At 36.4% G+C, this 17,406-nt stretch overlaps 1 protein-coding gene and 1 pseudogene across 1 annotated transcript in view; both read left to right on the forward strand.

Annotated features, from left to right (window-relative positions):
* LYST (lysosomal trafficking regulator) overlaps window positions 1–17,406 on the forward strand; it is a 179,766-nt gene that overhangs the window by 76,581 nt on the left and 85,779 nt on the right. Inside the window, exons 20-22 of the mRNA XM_058542978.1 lie at window positions 8,878–9,011; window positions 13,049–13,247; window positions 15,825–15,956. Coding sequence (XP_058398961.1) covers window positions 8,878–9,011; window positions 13,049–13,247; window positions 15,825–15,956 — 465 coding nt within the window. The remainder of the gene's footprint in view (window positions 1–8,877; window positions 9,012–13,048; window positions 13,248–15,824; window positions 15,957–17,406) is intronic.
* On the forward strand, window positions 9,346–9,473 carry LOC131407737 (U4 spliceosomal RNA; annotated as a pseudogene).

Genomic DNA, 17,406 nt, shown 5'->3' on the forward strand with positions numbered 1-17,406 from the left:
AGACCTGCACCATTTTACAATCCCACCAACAATGTGCACGAGTTCCGATTTCTCCACATCCTCGCCAACGGTTGTTATTTTCTAGTTTTTTGATAGTGCCATCCTAGTGTGTATGAAGTGATATCTCACTGTGGTTTTGATTTGCATTTCTCCTGATGATTAGTGATGATAAGCGTCTTTTCATATACTTGTTGGCCATTTGTATGTCTTATTTGGAGAGATGTCTGTTCAAATACTTTACCCATTTTTTAATTAGATTATTTGATTTTTTGTTATTGAGTTGTAGGAGTTATTTATATATTCTGGATATTAATCCCTTATCTGATATATAGTTTGCAAATGTTTTCTCCCATTCCATAGGTTGCCATTTCACTCTATTGATTGTTTCCTTTGCTGCACAGAGAGACATGTACTTTTAAATATTCGTTTAATCGTTCCTCTGGAGAACAGAACAAATTTACTACTTTAGTGTAATATTAATTGTAAATGGAAATGTGGAGATTATTTTCTGTGCAAGGTTTTGAGCAGCCATGGGTAATGCTAAAGATTATTTTCTGTTCAAGGTTTTGAGCAGCCAAGGATAATGCTGAGCTGGAGGATCAGGATCAGAACTTGGGCTAACTGGGAATAGCTAGAGCAGTACTCAGGCTGGAGAACATGGAGCTCATATGAATCAGTTGGGACCTTGCATTTACCTTAGACTCTGAAACAGGATCTTGCTAAGAGTCTGGGGAGTCAGGTCAAGGAAAGGGAAATGTATATACTTCTGAGTAGGGGAGCCAGGTTGCCCAGGAGTCGTAGAGCTGTATCAGGGAATGTAGGGCAAGGCTATGAAGTCTTGGCTTCATCACAGGCATAAGCTAAGGAATGTGGTTTGATCTTAGGTCTCGACACAGCATCTCAACAACTGGATGGATGGGCTGGTCTTCACAAGGACCCAGCAAGGGAATGAATACAGGGCTGTTTTCCTTGCTGACCTAGTTTTAAACAACTTCATGTTATAGACTCTAGAAGCTCCTTAGTTCTAGTGTAGACTAGAGATTGTTTAGAGTTGTTTAGAGTATAACAACATTATCATCAAACATAATTAATTAAAGACCAATTCAAAGTTTATACCTTTAGAATTTTTAAAAATTGATTATTCCAAAATTTGGCAGCAGTCCCCCAAAATGTACTCATTATCAATAATGAGTTGTGAAGCTGAAAGAAACTTTTCTCATCTATCATTAATCAAAGTAAATTTTGACCCAACATGCTAGAGGAAAGACAGAATTACTTTTCTGTTTTTCCCATAGAAATTTATATTACAAAATTATTGTTATATGAAGAGGCAATCAACGAATATGCAGCCACAAATTATGGGGGGAAAGTATTATAGAGTTGTGTCAAGCAGCTAACTAGACTATTGCTTTTTCTGGGTTTTATGGTATTTATCAGTTTTTACCTATAATTTTAACTATAATTTGTTGTGACTTTATTTCCCATTCTGAATAAATACTCTCTTTCTGAATTGAAAAACCCCATATACAGGTAGGTATAAAAATATGTGTAATGTTGCAGGGAGAGAAAGCAGGTGAACATAGTGATGGCCTATGTAGACAAAATGGAGCCAAGGCAGTATAAATATAAACAACTCAATTGTGGATTGGAAGATCAAACCTAAGTAAATGGTGGACGATTGTTTTAGTTAGTATTTCACAAGAGGATGCTAATTTGGGGTTGTTTGATTAAAAAACAAAACCTATTTTATTGACTTCATAAGTGATATATACAAATACTCCTATGGGTTTGAAATAAAGTTTTCTTTCCTAGTTAATAACATTTTTATTATTTTATTGAGGTCATAATAGTTTATAACATTGTGAAATTTCAGTTGTATATTATTATTTGTCAGTCACCATATATACGTGCCCCTTTACCCCTTATGCCCAGCCCCGAACCCCCTTCCTCTCTGGTAACCACTAATCTGTTCCCTTTGTCCATGTATTTGTTCATCTTCCACATATGAGTGAAATCACGTGTGTTTGTCTTTCTCTGTCTGGCTTATTTCACTTAACATAATACCCTCCAGGTCCATCCATGTTGTTGCAAATGGGACAATTTTGTCTTTTTTTATGACTGAGTAGTATTCCATTGTATATATATATACACCACATCTTCTTTATCCATTCATCAGTGGATGGGTACTTGGGTTGCTTCCACATCTTGGCTATTGTGAATAATGCTGCAATGAACATAAGGGTGCATAAGTCTCTTTGAATTGTCGATTTCAAGTTCTTTGGATAAATACCCAGTAGTGGGATAGCTGCGTCATATGGTATTTCTATTTTTAATTTTTTGAGAAATCTCCATACTGTTTTCCATACTGGTTGCACCAGTTTGGATTCCTACCAGCAGTGTATGAGAGTTCCCTTTTCTCCACATCCTCTCTAACATTTGTTATTTTTTGTGTTGGTAATTTTAGCCATTTTAGCCTTAATGGGTATAAGGTGATATCTCACTGTAGTTTTGATTTGCATTTCCCTGATGATTAGTGATGTTGAACAGCTTTTCATGTGGCTATTGGCCATCTGTGTATCTTCTTTGGAAAAATGTCTGTTCATATCCTCTGCCCATTTTTTGATTGGGTTGTTTGTTTTTTTTGTTGTTGAGTTGTATGAGTTCTTTATATATTTTGGAGATTAAGCCCTTGTCAGATATGTGATTTGCACATATTTTTTCCCAGTTGGTTTGTTCCTGGTTTCCTTTGCCTTGCAGAAGCTCTTTAGTCTGATGTAGTCCCATTTGTTTCTTTTTTCTTTTGTTTCCCTTGCATGAGTAGACATGGTATTCAAAAAGATGCTTCTAAGACTGATGTCCAAGAGTATACTGCCTATATTTTCTTCTAGGAGTTTTATGGTTTCACGTCTTACCTTCAAATTTTTAATTATGAATTAATTTTTGTGTATGACATAAGATAATGGTCTACTTTCATTCTTTTGCACGTGGCTGTCCAGTTTTCCCAGCACTATTTATTGAAGAGACTTTCCTTTCTCCATTATATGTTCTTGGCTCCTTTATCAAAGATTAGCTGTCCGTAGATGTGTGGTTTTTTTTCTGGGCTTTCAGTTCTGTTCCATTGATCTGTGTGTCTTTTGATCTGTGTGTCTGTTTTTGTACCAGTACCATTGCTGTTTTGATTACTATAGCTTTGTAGTATGTTTTGGAGTCAGGGATTGTGATGCCTCCAGCTTTGTTCTTTTTTCTCAGGATTGCTTTAGTTATTTTGTTGCCCCCTTTGAATTTTATGATTCTTTATTCTTTTTCCATGAAGAATGTCATTGGGATTCTGATTGGGATTGCATTGAATCTGTAGATTGCTTTAGGTAGTATGGACATTTTAACTGTGTTTATTCTTCCAGTCCATGTGCATGGAATATCTTTCCATTTTTTTATGTCATCATCGATTTCTTTCAATAATGTCTTATAGTTTTCATTGTATAGGTCTTTCACCTCCTTGGTTAAATCTATTCCCAGATATTTTATTCTTTTTGTTGTGATTGTAAATGAGATTGTATTCTTGAGTTCTCTTTCTGTTAGTTCATTATTAGAGTATAGAAATGCAACTGATTTTTGTAAGTTGATTTTGTACCTTGCAACTTTGCTATAGTTGTTGATTATTTCTAGTAGTTTTCCAACGGATTCTTTACGGTTTTCTATGTATAGAATCATATCATCTGCAAACAGAGAGAGGTTCCCTTCTTTCTTCCTTGCCAATTTGGATACCTGTTATTTCTTTCTCTTGGCTAATTGCTGTGGCCAAAACCCCAGTACTATGTTGAATAAGAGTGGCAAGAGAGGGCACCCTTGTCTTGTTCCTGTTCTCAGAGGAATGGCTTTCAGTTTTTACCCATTGAGTATAATGTTGGCTGTGGGTTTGTCATATATGGCCTTTATTATGTTGAGGTACTTTCCTTCTATACTTGTTTTATTGAGAGTTTTTATCATAAATGGATGTTGGCTCTTGTCAAATGCCTTCTCTGCATCTATTGAGATGATCATGTGGTTTTTATTCCTCATTTTGTTAATGTGGTGTATCACATTGATTGATTTGCAGGTGTTAAACCATCCCTGGTATAAATCCCACTTGATCACGGTGTATTATCCTTTTAATGTATTGCTATATTCCATTTGCCAATATTTTGTTGAGGATTTTTGCATCTATGTTCATCAGTGATATTGGCCTGTAATTTTCCTTCTTTGTGTTGTCCTTGTCTGACTTTGGGATCAGGGTGATGTTGGCCTTGTAGAATGAGTTAGGAAGTGTTCTGTCTTCTTTAATTTTTTGGAATAGTTTGAGAAGGGTGGGTATTAAATCTTCTTTGAATGTTTGGTAGAGTTCTCCAGAGAAGCCATCTGGTCCTGGACTTTTGTTTTTGGGGAGGTTTTTGGTTACTGTTTCACTCTCTTTTTTTGTGATTGGTCTATTCAGATTCTCTATTTCTTCTTGATTCAGTTTTGGGAAGTTGTATGAGTCTAAGAATTTATCCATTTCTTCTAGATTGTCCAATTTGTTGACATATAGTTTTTCATAGTATTCTCTTATAATCCTTTGTATTTCTGTGGTATCCATTGTAATTTCTCCTCTTTCATTTCTGATTTTATTTATTTGAGCCTTCTCTCTTTTTTTCTTAGTGAGTCTGGCTAAGAGTTTGTCAATTTTGTTTATCTTCTCAAAGAACCAGCTCTTAGTTTCATTGATCCTTTCTACTGTGTTTTTTGGTTTCAATTTCATTTATTTCTGCTCTAATTTTTATTATTTCCCTCCTTCTCCTGACTTTGGGCTTTGTTTGTTCTTCTTTTTCTGTTTCTGTTAGGTGTAGTTCAAGATTACTTATTTGAGATTTTTCTCGTTTGTTAAGGTGGGCCTGTTATTGCTATGAATTTCCCTCTTAGGACCACTTTTGCTACATCCCATATGAGTTGGTGTGATGTATTTTCATTTTCATTTGTCTCTAGATATTTTTTTGATTTCTCCTTTAATTTTTTCATTGATCCATTGGTTGTTCAGTAGCATGTTGTTTAGTGTCTACATATTTATTACTTTCCCAGCTTTTTTCTTGTAATTGATTTCTAGTTTCATAGCATTATGGTTGGAAAAGATGCTTGGTATGATTTCAATCTTCTTAAATTTGTTGAGGCTTGTCTTGTTTCCCAGCGTATGGTCTATCCTTGAGAGTGTTCCATGCACGCTTGAGAAGAATGTGTAATCTGCTGTTTTTGGATGGAGTGTTCTATATATATCTATTAAGTCCATCTGGTCTAGTTTTTCATTTAATTCCAATATTTCCTTGTTGACTTTCTGTCTGGATGATCTATGCATTGATGTAAGTGGGATGTTGAGGTCCTCTGCTGTTTTTGTGTTGCTGTTAACTTCTCCTTTTAGATCTAATAGTTGCTTTATTATGTGCTTTGGTGTTCCTGTGTTAGGTGCATATACATTTATATGTGTTATGTCCTCTTTGTGGAGTGTCCCTTTTATCGTTATATAGTGCCCCTCTTTGTCTCTCATTGCCTTTTTTATCTTGAAGTCTGCTTTGTCTGATACAAGTGTGGCAACACCTGCTTTCTTTTGTTTGCCATTAGCTTGGAATATCATCTTCCATCCCTTCAGTCTGCGCCTGTGTTTGTCTTTAGAGCTGAGATGTGTTTCCTGGAGGCAGCATATTGTTGGCTCTTGTTTTTTAATCCATCCTGCCACTGTGTGTTTTTTGATTGAAGAATTCAATGCATTTACATTTAGAGTAATTATTGATATAGGAGGGCTTAGTACTGCCGTTTTATCACTGTTTTCTGGTTGTTCTGTATTTCCCGTGTTTCTTGTCCCATGTATTTCTGACTGCCAAATCAGTTTGGTGATTCTCTATGATGGTTTTCTCAGTTTTCTCTTTATTTATCATTTGTGTCTCTGTTCTGACTTTTTCTTTAGTGGTTACTCTGAGGTTTGTATAAAAGATGTCCTAGATGAGACAGTCCATTTTCTGATAGCCTCTTACCTCCTTAGTCTAAGCAGGTTCCATCCCTTTCCTCTTCCCATCTAAGTTATTGTTGTCACAGCTTATTCCATTTTGTGTTGTTTGTGATTAAAATGAAGTGATTATAGTTATTTTTGATGCTTTCCTTCCTTTTATCTTTAATGTTATAATTAAGTGTCTGCTAACCTGTTCTGATAGAGAGCTGCAATTTTCTGATTTTGTCTGCCTATTTATCTCCTTGCTCAAGGCCTTGTAGACCCTTTTTTTTTTTTCAGGTATGAGGGCCTTCTTGATCATTTCTTGTCGGGGAGGGGGGGCTCTTGTGGCAATGAACTCCATCAGCTTTTGTTTATGTGGGAAAGTTTTTCTTTCTCCATCACATCTGAAGGATAGTTTTGTTGGATAGAGTATTCTTGGCTGAAAGTTTTTGTCTTTCAGTATTTTGAATATATTGTTCCACTCTCTCCTAGCCTGTAAGGTTTCTGCTGAGAAATCCACTGAAAGCCTGATAGGGGTTCTTTAGTAGGTTATTTTCTTCTGCTTTGCTGCCCTTAATATTTTTTCTTTGTTATTGACTTTTGCCAGTTTTACTAATATATGCCTTGAAGAAAGGCTTTTTACATTGATGTAATTAGGAGATCTGTTGACTTCATTCACTTTTATTTCCAGCTCCTTCCTCAAGTTTGGGAAGTTCTCAGCTATTATTTCTTTGAACAAGCTCTCTGCTCCTTTCTCTCTCTGGAATACCTAAAATCCCTATGTTGCGTTTCCTAATTGAGTCGGATATTTCTTGGAGAATTTCTTCATTTCTTTTTAGTCTTAGTTCTCTCTCTTCCTCCACTTGAAGCATTTCTGTATTTCTGTCCTCTAAATTACTAATTCTGTCCTCCCTAATATCAGCTCTGTTTTTTAAGGATTCCAGATTTTTTTTATCTCATTCATTGTGTTCGTCATCTCCAACATTTCTGATTGGGTTTCTTTTATAGTTTCAACCCCTTTTATGAAGAATTCGCTCTGCTCATTAATTTTATTCCTGAATTCATTGAATTCTCTTTCTGAGTTTTCTTGTAACTCATTGAGTTTCTTTATGATAACTATTTTGAATTCTCTGTCATTTAGATTGTAAATTTCTGTGACTTCAGTATTGGTTTCTGGGTACTTGTCATTTTCCTTCTTGTCTGGAGTGTTAATATATTTCTTCATGCTATTCAATGGGGTAGACTTTTGCCGTCTCATAGTGGTAGTATCTGGTTGCAGATTGCACCTGCCACCATTGTGGGGGACAGGAGCTGTGTTTTCTGAGCCTGGGGTGACCCCTGGCAGTTGTGCCTGTCCATTGGAAGCTGTGCCGATAGGGCTTTCTACATCTGGCCACCACTGCTTTACACATGTTGGTGCAGGCCCTCTGGTGGGGATCCCCTGCCCTGGCTGAACACCAAGCTAATGTGCCAGGCAGGGTTGGGGGAGGGAGTGCCTTCTTTCCCACCCACGCTCCTGCTCTGTACTCACTGGCTGCCTGCCTGGGCTGCTTGTCTTGGTGAGGGTGCCCCTGAGGTTGTTTAGCTGCCTTGGTGTGGAACATTCCTGCAGAGGACTACCTTTTCCCACTTCTCCTCTCAGAGTAACACACTGGCTGCTGCACCCTAGATTGCTGCCTCTGGGTAGGGGGAGGAGATGGGCTTACCTCTTTCCACTGCCTCCCAGGGGGTCCAGCACCCCCACCATCAGACATGGCTGCGTGGATCTCTCAGACGTTTGTTGTGTTGTGTGGATGTCCTCTGTTGGTTTATGAATGTCCTTTTCATTGTATCTTAGCAGGGAGATACTAAGGGAAGAACTCACTCTGCCATGATGCTGATGTCGCTCTCTCTCTCTCCTAATTAATAATTTTTTAATTGAGTTTGTTTTAGATTTTTTGGTTGGTTGTTTACTTTGACACTACTCTGTTTTGGTACTATTTTTCAGACCTGAATCAAGTTTTCATACTTGAGCTGCCTTGCTTTCTGATTTTCATATGCCTTTTTGTTTTAGGGCATCTTTTCCCTATCTTATGAAGAGAGAGGCCTTGGCTAGAATAGTATGATTAAGTCCATTAATTCCCTGGCCTTTTCATTGTTCATTAACATCACATAATGGCAGGAGAAATAGCAAGACCTGCAACCTGGCCAGTTAATTTTGCCTTTTGTTGACAGCTTTGTTAAAAGGTCATTTGGGCTAATAAAATGAGATGAAGATTATCTTTTAATATTAGTTATCTGTATAAGATTCCTCATTCTTTACTATTGTGAATAATTTAAGATTGATTTAATGTGGGAGAAGTATTTTTAAGGCACTTAAAAGGATGCTAAGTACTGTTTGAAGATACACAGTAATTGTGCAGAGAATTGAAATACTTGGACTTAAAAGTAAGTTAATCCAAAACTGCAGAATTTTCATTGTCAGTGACTTTTTTCAATTTAGTACAGTTTGTTCTAAAATTATTTAAGTGCTGTATACACAAATTACCATTGAATTTTATACATTTTTAATAATGCTCTTTGAAAATAAATTATTAGCAAACAACTATATTGGTAATGTGTTATTTCTCTATATAAATCTCTCAAGATAATTCACCTTTTGAAAATACTGTATGTCATTTAATGCCACAGAAAGGTTAATGTAGTAAAGCAGCTAACGCAGTATTGGATGCAACATAAGTATTTAGAAATGACCTATTGACAGAAAAAAAATAATAGTCTGGGAATAAATTTTAAGATTTGCTTTAATATTTACACAATGTTAAACTGATATATTGCATGTCTTCTAAAAAGCCTGTATTTCAGTAACTATGTGCTGATTGCTGTGTGTTTATTTTCTCAGCAAGGTGTTTGGGAAACTCTGCTAGCAGCTCTAGAAGTCCTCATCAGAGCAGATCACCACCAGCAGATGTTTAATATCAAGCAATTATTGAAAGCTCGAGTGGTTCATCACTTTCTACTGACTTGTCAGGTTTTGCAGGTACTTTTCATGTAACTTTACTTTTGGAGATATTTTCTGCAATTATTTCTGTTTAATAACTCAATACTATGGACTCAAATTTTTGTGGGACTTTCAATGGAATTTTTTTCTCTTTTCCATCTTCCTTACTCTCCCAGATCTCTTCTTTCAACAAATAGTTTAGGAGTTTTTCAAGACCTGCCTCTTGATAGCTTGATCTTCACATTGTCATCATTCCTAAGTCAGTTACAAAAGACCAACTACCACTAAATTTCTGAGATATTTCTTTACATTGGGTTATAATAATTTTGTAGTCTCCTTAACATCAACAATAGTGAAATTTTAACTTGTTCTAAACTTTGCACAGTGGCAGTATCATAGCCAATGAGGTTTATCCGAGGCACGATTATTGGTAACTGAAACTTGTTACACATTACTTAAATAACAAGTACAAGTATGTATTGTTTTAATAAGTATATATTTGTTGAAGATCTAGTATATGTGCTAGAATTAGCATATTTAAAAGATATCCAAAATATTATATTAAAAAGTGGCACTAACTTCATCAGTTGCATTGTAGTGTCTGTGCTGTGGCCTGGCTTCTAGTTAAATTTTTTTCTCTGCTTTACAGATGTCCTTTTATCAGCTTGGTTGGTGTATTGGACTACTTTTCAAGTTTGTTTGTTTGTTTTTTCATGTCTGAGACATCTATTAGAACTTTATCAGGTCAGATAAGTACAGATGTTCCGTGGGGGCTCAGTAATATTTTCTTTATGTTTTTAATGCCTTTGTTTCACTGGCACTAGTGGCTTCTCATTTTACGTGGGATAAAATCCAAAATCTGTGGCCATATCTGTAAGAAAGCTTGTATGATCTGGCCACCACTCCAGCCTCATCTTTTGCCACCGCAATCCCCCGGGCTTTCTTTCTCTTCCTTAAACAAGTGAGGCTTTTTCCCACCTCAGGGCACACGATATTCTTTCTGACTGAAAAGTTACTGATTCCATTCTTTTTATCTGGCCAATTCCTGCTTATCCTTCATGCCTCAACTTTAAATTTACTTCTGTAAGAGAAGGAAGGCTTCCCTGCCCTTTCCATCTGAATTAACCCTTTCCTTTTCTACACTTACTCTCACTCTGCACATATACAATTTGTTAGTTTTATGTTGTTTATGAGAACTTGGTTTATTTCCCTCTGTAAATCTCCTGAGGGCAGGGATAATATTTTTTGTTGATCATGCTGTAACCCGAGTACCTGGCACGTATAGGCACCCAGTAAATATTTGTTGAATAAATGAATTCTAAGAAAACAAAATCAAAAACATTTTATTGCCTTTCTTGGCCTCTGTGGTAAATTAGATTATTGACTTCAGGAATACAATACAGTGATCTCTCAGGCCCTTTGCTTACTGAATATTTTATGTATCATTTATGCATGAGTTTTCCTCTAAATCAGTTTTTTTTGTGAATTTATTTTAAACCTTGTTGGCCAGTTTTCAATGAGATCAGATGACAGTGTGAAGTTTTCATTCAGTCTTTGCATGTCAGAAAAGTAACACTTATAAACTTAGAGATTTCAATATATATTCTTACTTACATATTATTTATAAAAATGCTAGAAAAATACAGGTACTAATTCTTTTTTCTGAAAGTACGTTTCTTCACCCATTTTCATTCAAAGAGCCCATTTATCAAATTAACAGTATTTATTAAGAATAGCTTTATGGTAGGTATTGTGGGAAATATATAAAGAAATGAACTTAGTTATCTTTAAGAACTTAGAACTTAGATACCTTTAAAGTATCTCAGAGTATTTAAGGAAGATTAATAAATTGGTAGTATATTGCATCCAAAGCAGTTTCATTAGTTCATGAGTACAGTGTAAAGAACCTGAACTTTGGTAATAAAAATGGGAGTGTAAAAGTAGGAAGCAAATATGAAGGAGATGGTAAAGACAGAATTAATGGGACCTGATTCTTTTTAAATTGGAGCTGCAGGAGAAGTCAAATATATAATGTAAAATTTCAAGCTGGGAGACTAGAAGAGTGATAGAATCATCAAAGAAAGAAAAATAGAACATGCAAGTTCTGTAGTTTATACATTCTGCATTTGAGATTAGGGTGGGACGTTCAGTGGCAGGGACTGCCAGGCACTTAGAAGTGCAAGATTGGAACTGGGGAGAGGAATTAGAGAGTGAGATTGGGAATTGTCTGCATTGATGTAATAGTGAGCCATGGGGATAGATAAGCACCACAAGGTAAACAAGTACAGTGAAAGATCATAGAGGGGTGAGGCTTGCACCTCAGGAAATATCCATTTTCAGGTGTAAAATAGGAAAAAGAAGCTATTGAAAGGGATGTAGAAAGAGTAGTGAAAGAGTTAAGAGAAGAACCAGGAAACTCAGTAAAGTGAAAGCCAAGGTTGGGCAGAGAGGGAAGGAACCTGTCCAGAAAGAGGTGGTCTCTAGATCCAAATAATATAGAAAGTTCAAAGAAAATATAGGCAGATAAAGGACTTGGAAATCAGCTGGGAAATTCTTAATGGCTTGCAAGATTTCAGTAGAATAAAAAAGGCAAGAACCTGATTTCGAGGACTTTCGGCAGCATGTGTGGTGGAATCATTAGAGGCAGTGAGAATAAATGATGGTTACAAAGTCCAGCAGCAAAAGAAAAGAGAAACAGAATGTTAGCCAGAAGTTCCCTAGAGATCAAGTTAAGGGATTATTTTTTTTTAATGAAATAGGATAACAGTGACTATTTGTAAGGAGTCAGTGGAGAGGGCAAGATTGAAGAAACATGGGCTGGGATGGACTTAGGAATGAATAATTGAGGTGGCAACCAGGAGAGTTGGGAAGGTACAAGGGGTATGATTTGGAAAAAAGGCAGATGGTTGTAGCAAAAATAGCATCGAATTGGAAGTCAGGAGATCTATGTTGTGTTGGCATGGCCACTTGACAGTTGTGAGATCTTGGCAAAGGGGTTTCGTGCTTTCTTCTATAAACTCAGTGTTCTCAAATCTGAGGTAGTCAAACTAAACTGTTTCAGAGTTAACATCTAGATTTTAAGTTTTCTGATTCAGCAATACACGAGAATAAATGAAGAAGAGTGAAGGTAGAGATATATCATATATTTGGACACAGGGAGAGGGAAGATGAGGAAGTTTACCTCCCATAGCCTTGATCTAGAGGCCAGCTGCTACCCATTGGGGAGGTAGAATTGGAGGATATAAATAATTTATTTATATCCATCTTTATTTTTAGTAATTACTTGGCATTCTACTAAGTCTCATTATTCCAAGCAGTAGATGATGCAGTAGAAAGAGTTCAGTGGTCCGGGTTTGAGTTATAGCTGCACTACTTATATGTTTTTTTGCATAGTTTGTTAGTCATATAACTACTTTGAGCCTTCATATTCTATAAATGAAGGATGAAACCTCTCAGAGCTATTGTGAGAAAGAGCTTTGTAAACTGGAGTGCCCTATATTAATGTAAGCAGCTTTGTCTATCAGAAATTTTCCCTTCTGATCCCATAGTAGCAGAAGTAGTAGCAGTAGTAGTGATAATAGTACTAACAGTAGCTAACATCTATATGGGGCTTACTGTATGTGAGGCACTATTCTAAGAGTTTATTCATTTAATCCTTATAACAACCCTATGAAGTAGCACTAGTATTATTCCCATATTATAGATAAAGAAGCTGAGGCATGGAGATGTTAAATAGCATGCCCAAGATCATACAGCTAATGAGTGGAGGAGCCAGAGTGCAAACATAGGCAGTTTGGTTTCTGAGTCCATGTTTGGGAGTACTATAACATGACTTTGCTTCAGTTAATTAAGATAAGTGGGCTAGAATTAAGTTGCCATTGGTTTTGATGAATTTTTAATAGCAGGATTGCTTGAATTGAGAAATAGCAGCTCAATTTAATGGTAAATATGGTCAGACTAGAGCAGTAAACCAACACAGTTCTATCTTTAAAAGAATATCTTGCTTAAATTAAAAATGTTAGTTAAGTTGACAGTTCTCTTTAAATCTAAAGAGAGTTTGACTTTTATTTTTTCAGGAACACAAAGAGGGGCAGCTTACATCCTTGCCCCGAGAGGTTTGTAGATCATTTGTGAAAATTATAGCAGAAGTCCTTGGATCTCCTCCAGATTTGGAATTATTGACAATTATCTTCAATTTCCTTTTAGCAGTTCACCCTCCTACTAATACTTACGTTTGTCACAACCCCACAAACTTCTACTTTTCTTTGCACATAGGTAGGTATAATTGTTTTGTTAGATCTTGGCTCTCTCCGTTTTTGTTTTTTTCTTCCCACTTGATCCACATTTGTTTGATATTCATTGAATGACCTCTATGTGCTAGAAACTGCCCTAATTACACACTGGGATTGGGACAGGGAAGAGGGCTATTAAATGAACCAGACATGGTCTCTGCCTTCAGAGAGCTTAAATGTCAAGAGAAGAGAGGAGACATACTCAAATAACTCTATAGTAAGAAACGGTATTTGGTAAGTAACTTACGGATACAAGAGAAGAACTAATTAGTTTTCAGGGAAGTAAGGGTTTCATCAGACAGCTGTGAAGAGAGAAGATTTAATAGATTACGTGATATCTGACATGAGCATTGAAGAATTTAGGTTGAATTTGATAGGTAGATTGGAGATTGAGCATGCCAGGTGAAAAGAATGACTTAAAGGGAGGAAAAATTGAAAGGTAAAATAAAGAATAATGAATTTTACCTAAGTATACGGGATCTATAAAGGAGTAGTGAGAAATAATACCATAAATATAGTTTAGGGCCATAATTTTTTTTTTCTCCTAAGGTCATATTAAATGACTCTTTGAACATAAGACCAGAGAACTTGAACTTGTATTCTAGTTAGGGGTCGTTGAAGGGTTTTATTTTGTTGTGTTTATTTGTTTTGAGCAAAGGGATATGATGTAAGTAAATTATTGCAGTAGAATTCAGGAAAGAGAAACTACCCACATAGAAGTGAGTTGAAGCTCTAAGAGTAGATGAGACCACTGAAGAAGAGAGTAGAGAGAGAGAAGGAAAAAGGAAGCTAAGGATAAAACTATTGGTAATAATACTAGTTAGAGGGTGGGACCAGAAAGAGTAATCAGTATTCAGAGAAATATGGAATAATTAGAGTTTTAAAAGAGCTAGGAAAACGTAATGTGGTAAGAAAGCAAGCAAGAGGGTATCTATGAGAAAGCTAGATAATAAATTTAGAAAGGAAAACTGGTTGTAAAATAGCCGTTTTAGGGAATATAGTAAATGAATAAAATGATTCAGCAGCAGTGAAAATCCAAGTGAAATTAGCATGACTTTGTGTTAGGTTCAGCACACGTTTACTGAATAAAATACTGTCAAGATTCTGGGAGCAAGGTAGCAAAGATCAGTAAAAAGGGTCCCCTCCCTTAAGGAGTTTACAGCCTAGTAGAGGGGAGAGAGACATAAACAGATAATTACACCACGTGGAAAGCACAATGATATGGAAGTAAATATTCTGTTTTCTGGTAGCATAGAGCATGGTAAGGGTGTATTTCCTGGAGAAAGTGATGCCTGCTCTGAGTCTTAAAGGCTGAGTGGGAGTTGAAGGGACAGGCCTTCCAGGCAAAGCTAACAGCTTGATAGGGAGCTATGAGAAATGAGTGTGGCAAAGTGTGACATAAGTAACAGGGCTAGAAAGAGGTCTGGGGACATCGTGGAGATTCTTGTAGACAAGAAGCTTAGACTTTATCCAGAGTGGAAGGGGGCAACAGAGAGCCACTGGAAGGTTTTAAGCAGAGGGTGACATTTCATAGAGAGAATTCTGGTAGCTGTGAGGATTTGATGGTGACCAGATGTCCATCACAGATACCATTTAGAGGTCTGTGACAATAATCTGGATGTGAGAGGTGGTAAGATCCTGCATTATAGCACTATGCTAGGGATGAAAAGAGTTCAAGAAACAGGAAATAAAGTCAATAGAACCTGGAGACTGACTCGACATGGGTAAAGGAAAGGTATTGGTCAAGGGTTGCTCCAAGTTTATACATGGGAAATGGGTTCTTCTGCTAAACGAACCAGAGAACAAAAACAGGAGGAGTGAATTTAGGGCAGAAGGATGATTCACGTTTAGATTTGTTGCCTTTGTGGTGCATTTAAGAGATAAAACAGTTGAATTTATAGTATGAAGCTCAGAAAGAAAGATTAAGCTGGAGGTATCAATTTTAGAGTTATATTGGACATTGAAGGGAATATATAAAAATATGACACAATCCTTTCCTCAAGTAATGAACAGATGAACAGTCTCCTTGGAAAGATCATATAACATAGAAAAAGTGAACAGTTAAATGTTAAACTATAGAAATAACTAAGTACAGTTGGAATTCAAAGAAAATAGAAGTTAGTTTGGCTAGTAATAGTCAACAAAAAAATCTCTATTAAGAAATTCTAGGGCCGGCCCCGTGGCTTAGCGGTTAAGTGCGTGTGCTCAGCTGCTGGCGACCCGGGTTCGGATCCCGGGTGCGCAGCGACGCACCACTTCTCCGGCCATGGTGAGGCCGCGTCCCACATGCAGCAATTGGAAGGATGTGCATCTATGACATACAACTATCCGCTGGGGCTTTGGAGGGAAAAAAATAAATAAGTAAAATTAAAAAAAAAAAAAGAAATTCTAGAGTGTAAGTCCTCACATATCAAGTGTACGTTAGTATAAAGTATGCCATATATTTTCGCTTTAAACATCTTTTTGTAAAAATTTGTATTTATTGATTTACTTTTAAAGTTACATTTTTGTTTTATTCTTTTTTTTAATGTTACTCTCTCAAAATTTTTTTTGATTCTAGATGGCAAGATCTTTCAGGAGAAAGTACAGTCAATCATGTACCTCAGGCATTCCGGTAGCGGAGGAAAGTCCATTACTAGCCCTGGATTTATGGTAATAAACCCATCTGGTTTTACTGCTTCACCACCTGAAGGTAAAAATAACAATGAAAGTATAACCCTTCCTGATTTAGTTCTGAATATTAATAGATAAATAAACTGTACATCTTTTAGCAGTATAATACAACCTGATATTCAGACTACATAAATGGAAGGTTAAACTTAAAAATTATAGAATATATTTAAGAAATCCATTTCACTATTCTCTGGTATTAGTAACTCATACTCAATATAACAAGAGAGACAGAAGAACTTAGGAAATGGATGAGGCTCATGCTATCTTGCTCTGGAATTCTCTGTCCCCTTTTATCATCATCATTTGTTTGTCATTAAGCTTCTGATTTGTTTTTCCATTTTCTTCAAAAGCTTTGTTTGGCTTACCCTCTCCTTTCTACCTAAACTCATCACTCTAGATAATTTCACTTGCTGTGTGAATGGCCGTCCAATACTCCAGCCTTCATGGTCCTTGACTCTAGGGACCTTTCCCTCTCCTGTATCTACCAATATGCATGCATCTATCTTGGACTTTACCATCATCAAGAATGCTTCCCTCCTCTGAAACCCAGTATCCCACTCTCTAGTAACAACCTACTGTCTTTCTGGTTTCTTTATTACCATCCCAAGTTCCCTCTGCCTGTTTTCCCTATCAAGCCTAGATCCCATTAGCCAATAATTTTCTTGACGCTATCTTCAGTTGCCTTGTCTTCTTGGCCTTTTGGCATTCTTGACCTGAAAAACTCTAACCTTGCCTCACTCTAACCATCCTCACACTGCTGAAAGCTGCTAGGGAAAGTCATCAGTGAGAATTCCTGCCATTACAAGGGTGTCCAACTGTAGCTGGCCTTTTAATGCTGCTCTATAATTTTTCTGTATGTTCAGAATTAATTCCCTCTTCTATTTTGATAGCAACTATGTTCAAGTCATTAAGCTTACAGTACTTTTCTACCTTCCTAATTTACTCTTTTTGAAATACCTCATGTCTACTTTTATGGATAAAAAATAGGTGCATGTCTCCTAGTTGTGAACTGGCCATACGTCTTTTCCTTTCCTGACTGCAGTCCTCTTCCATACCGAAGCTTTGCTTTTATTGTCAGTCCAACCTAGTCTTGTCTCTAGCTCTAATATAAACTATTAAATAGTGCAGGTAGGATAGAGATATAGATAGATAGGATGAGATATATGAGTATTAATCTCCAGTTTTATTTCTCTCTCAAAGTGTTTAAGTTATTCTCTGGCGTATTTTATGGCCTTTTATTGTAATATTTTAAGACTATATTTTAATTGGATTTTTATAGGACATGTCTATTTTTTAAATCATTATGCATCACTCTGAAACATTTTCAAATACAATCATGCCCCTATTTTTTCCAGGTCTTTTGAGCAGAATCTTTTGGCACTCTTACCCCTTCAGCCAAAATCCAGAAATAACTAGGAAAAAAATGACCACAAAACCTATGCTCTAAAGCAGTTCATTCAGTGCCTATC

The sequence above is a fragment of the Diceros bicornis genome, chromosome 6 (genome assembly GCF_020826845.1).
Source record: "Diceros bicornis minor isolate mBicDic1 chromosome 6, mDicBic1.mat.cur, whole genome shotgun sequence".
In the NCBI taxonomy this organism is placed as follows: domain Eukaryota; kingdom Metazoa; phylum Chordata; class Mammalia; order Perissodactyla; family Rhinocerotidae; genus Diceros; species Diceros bicornis.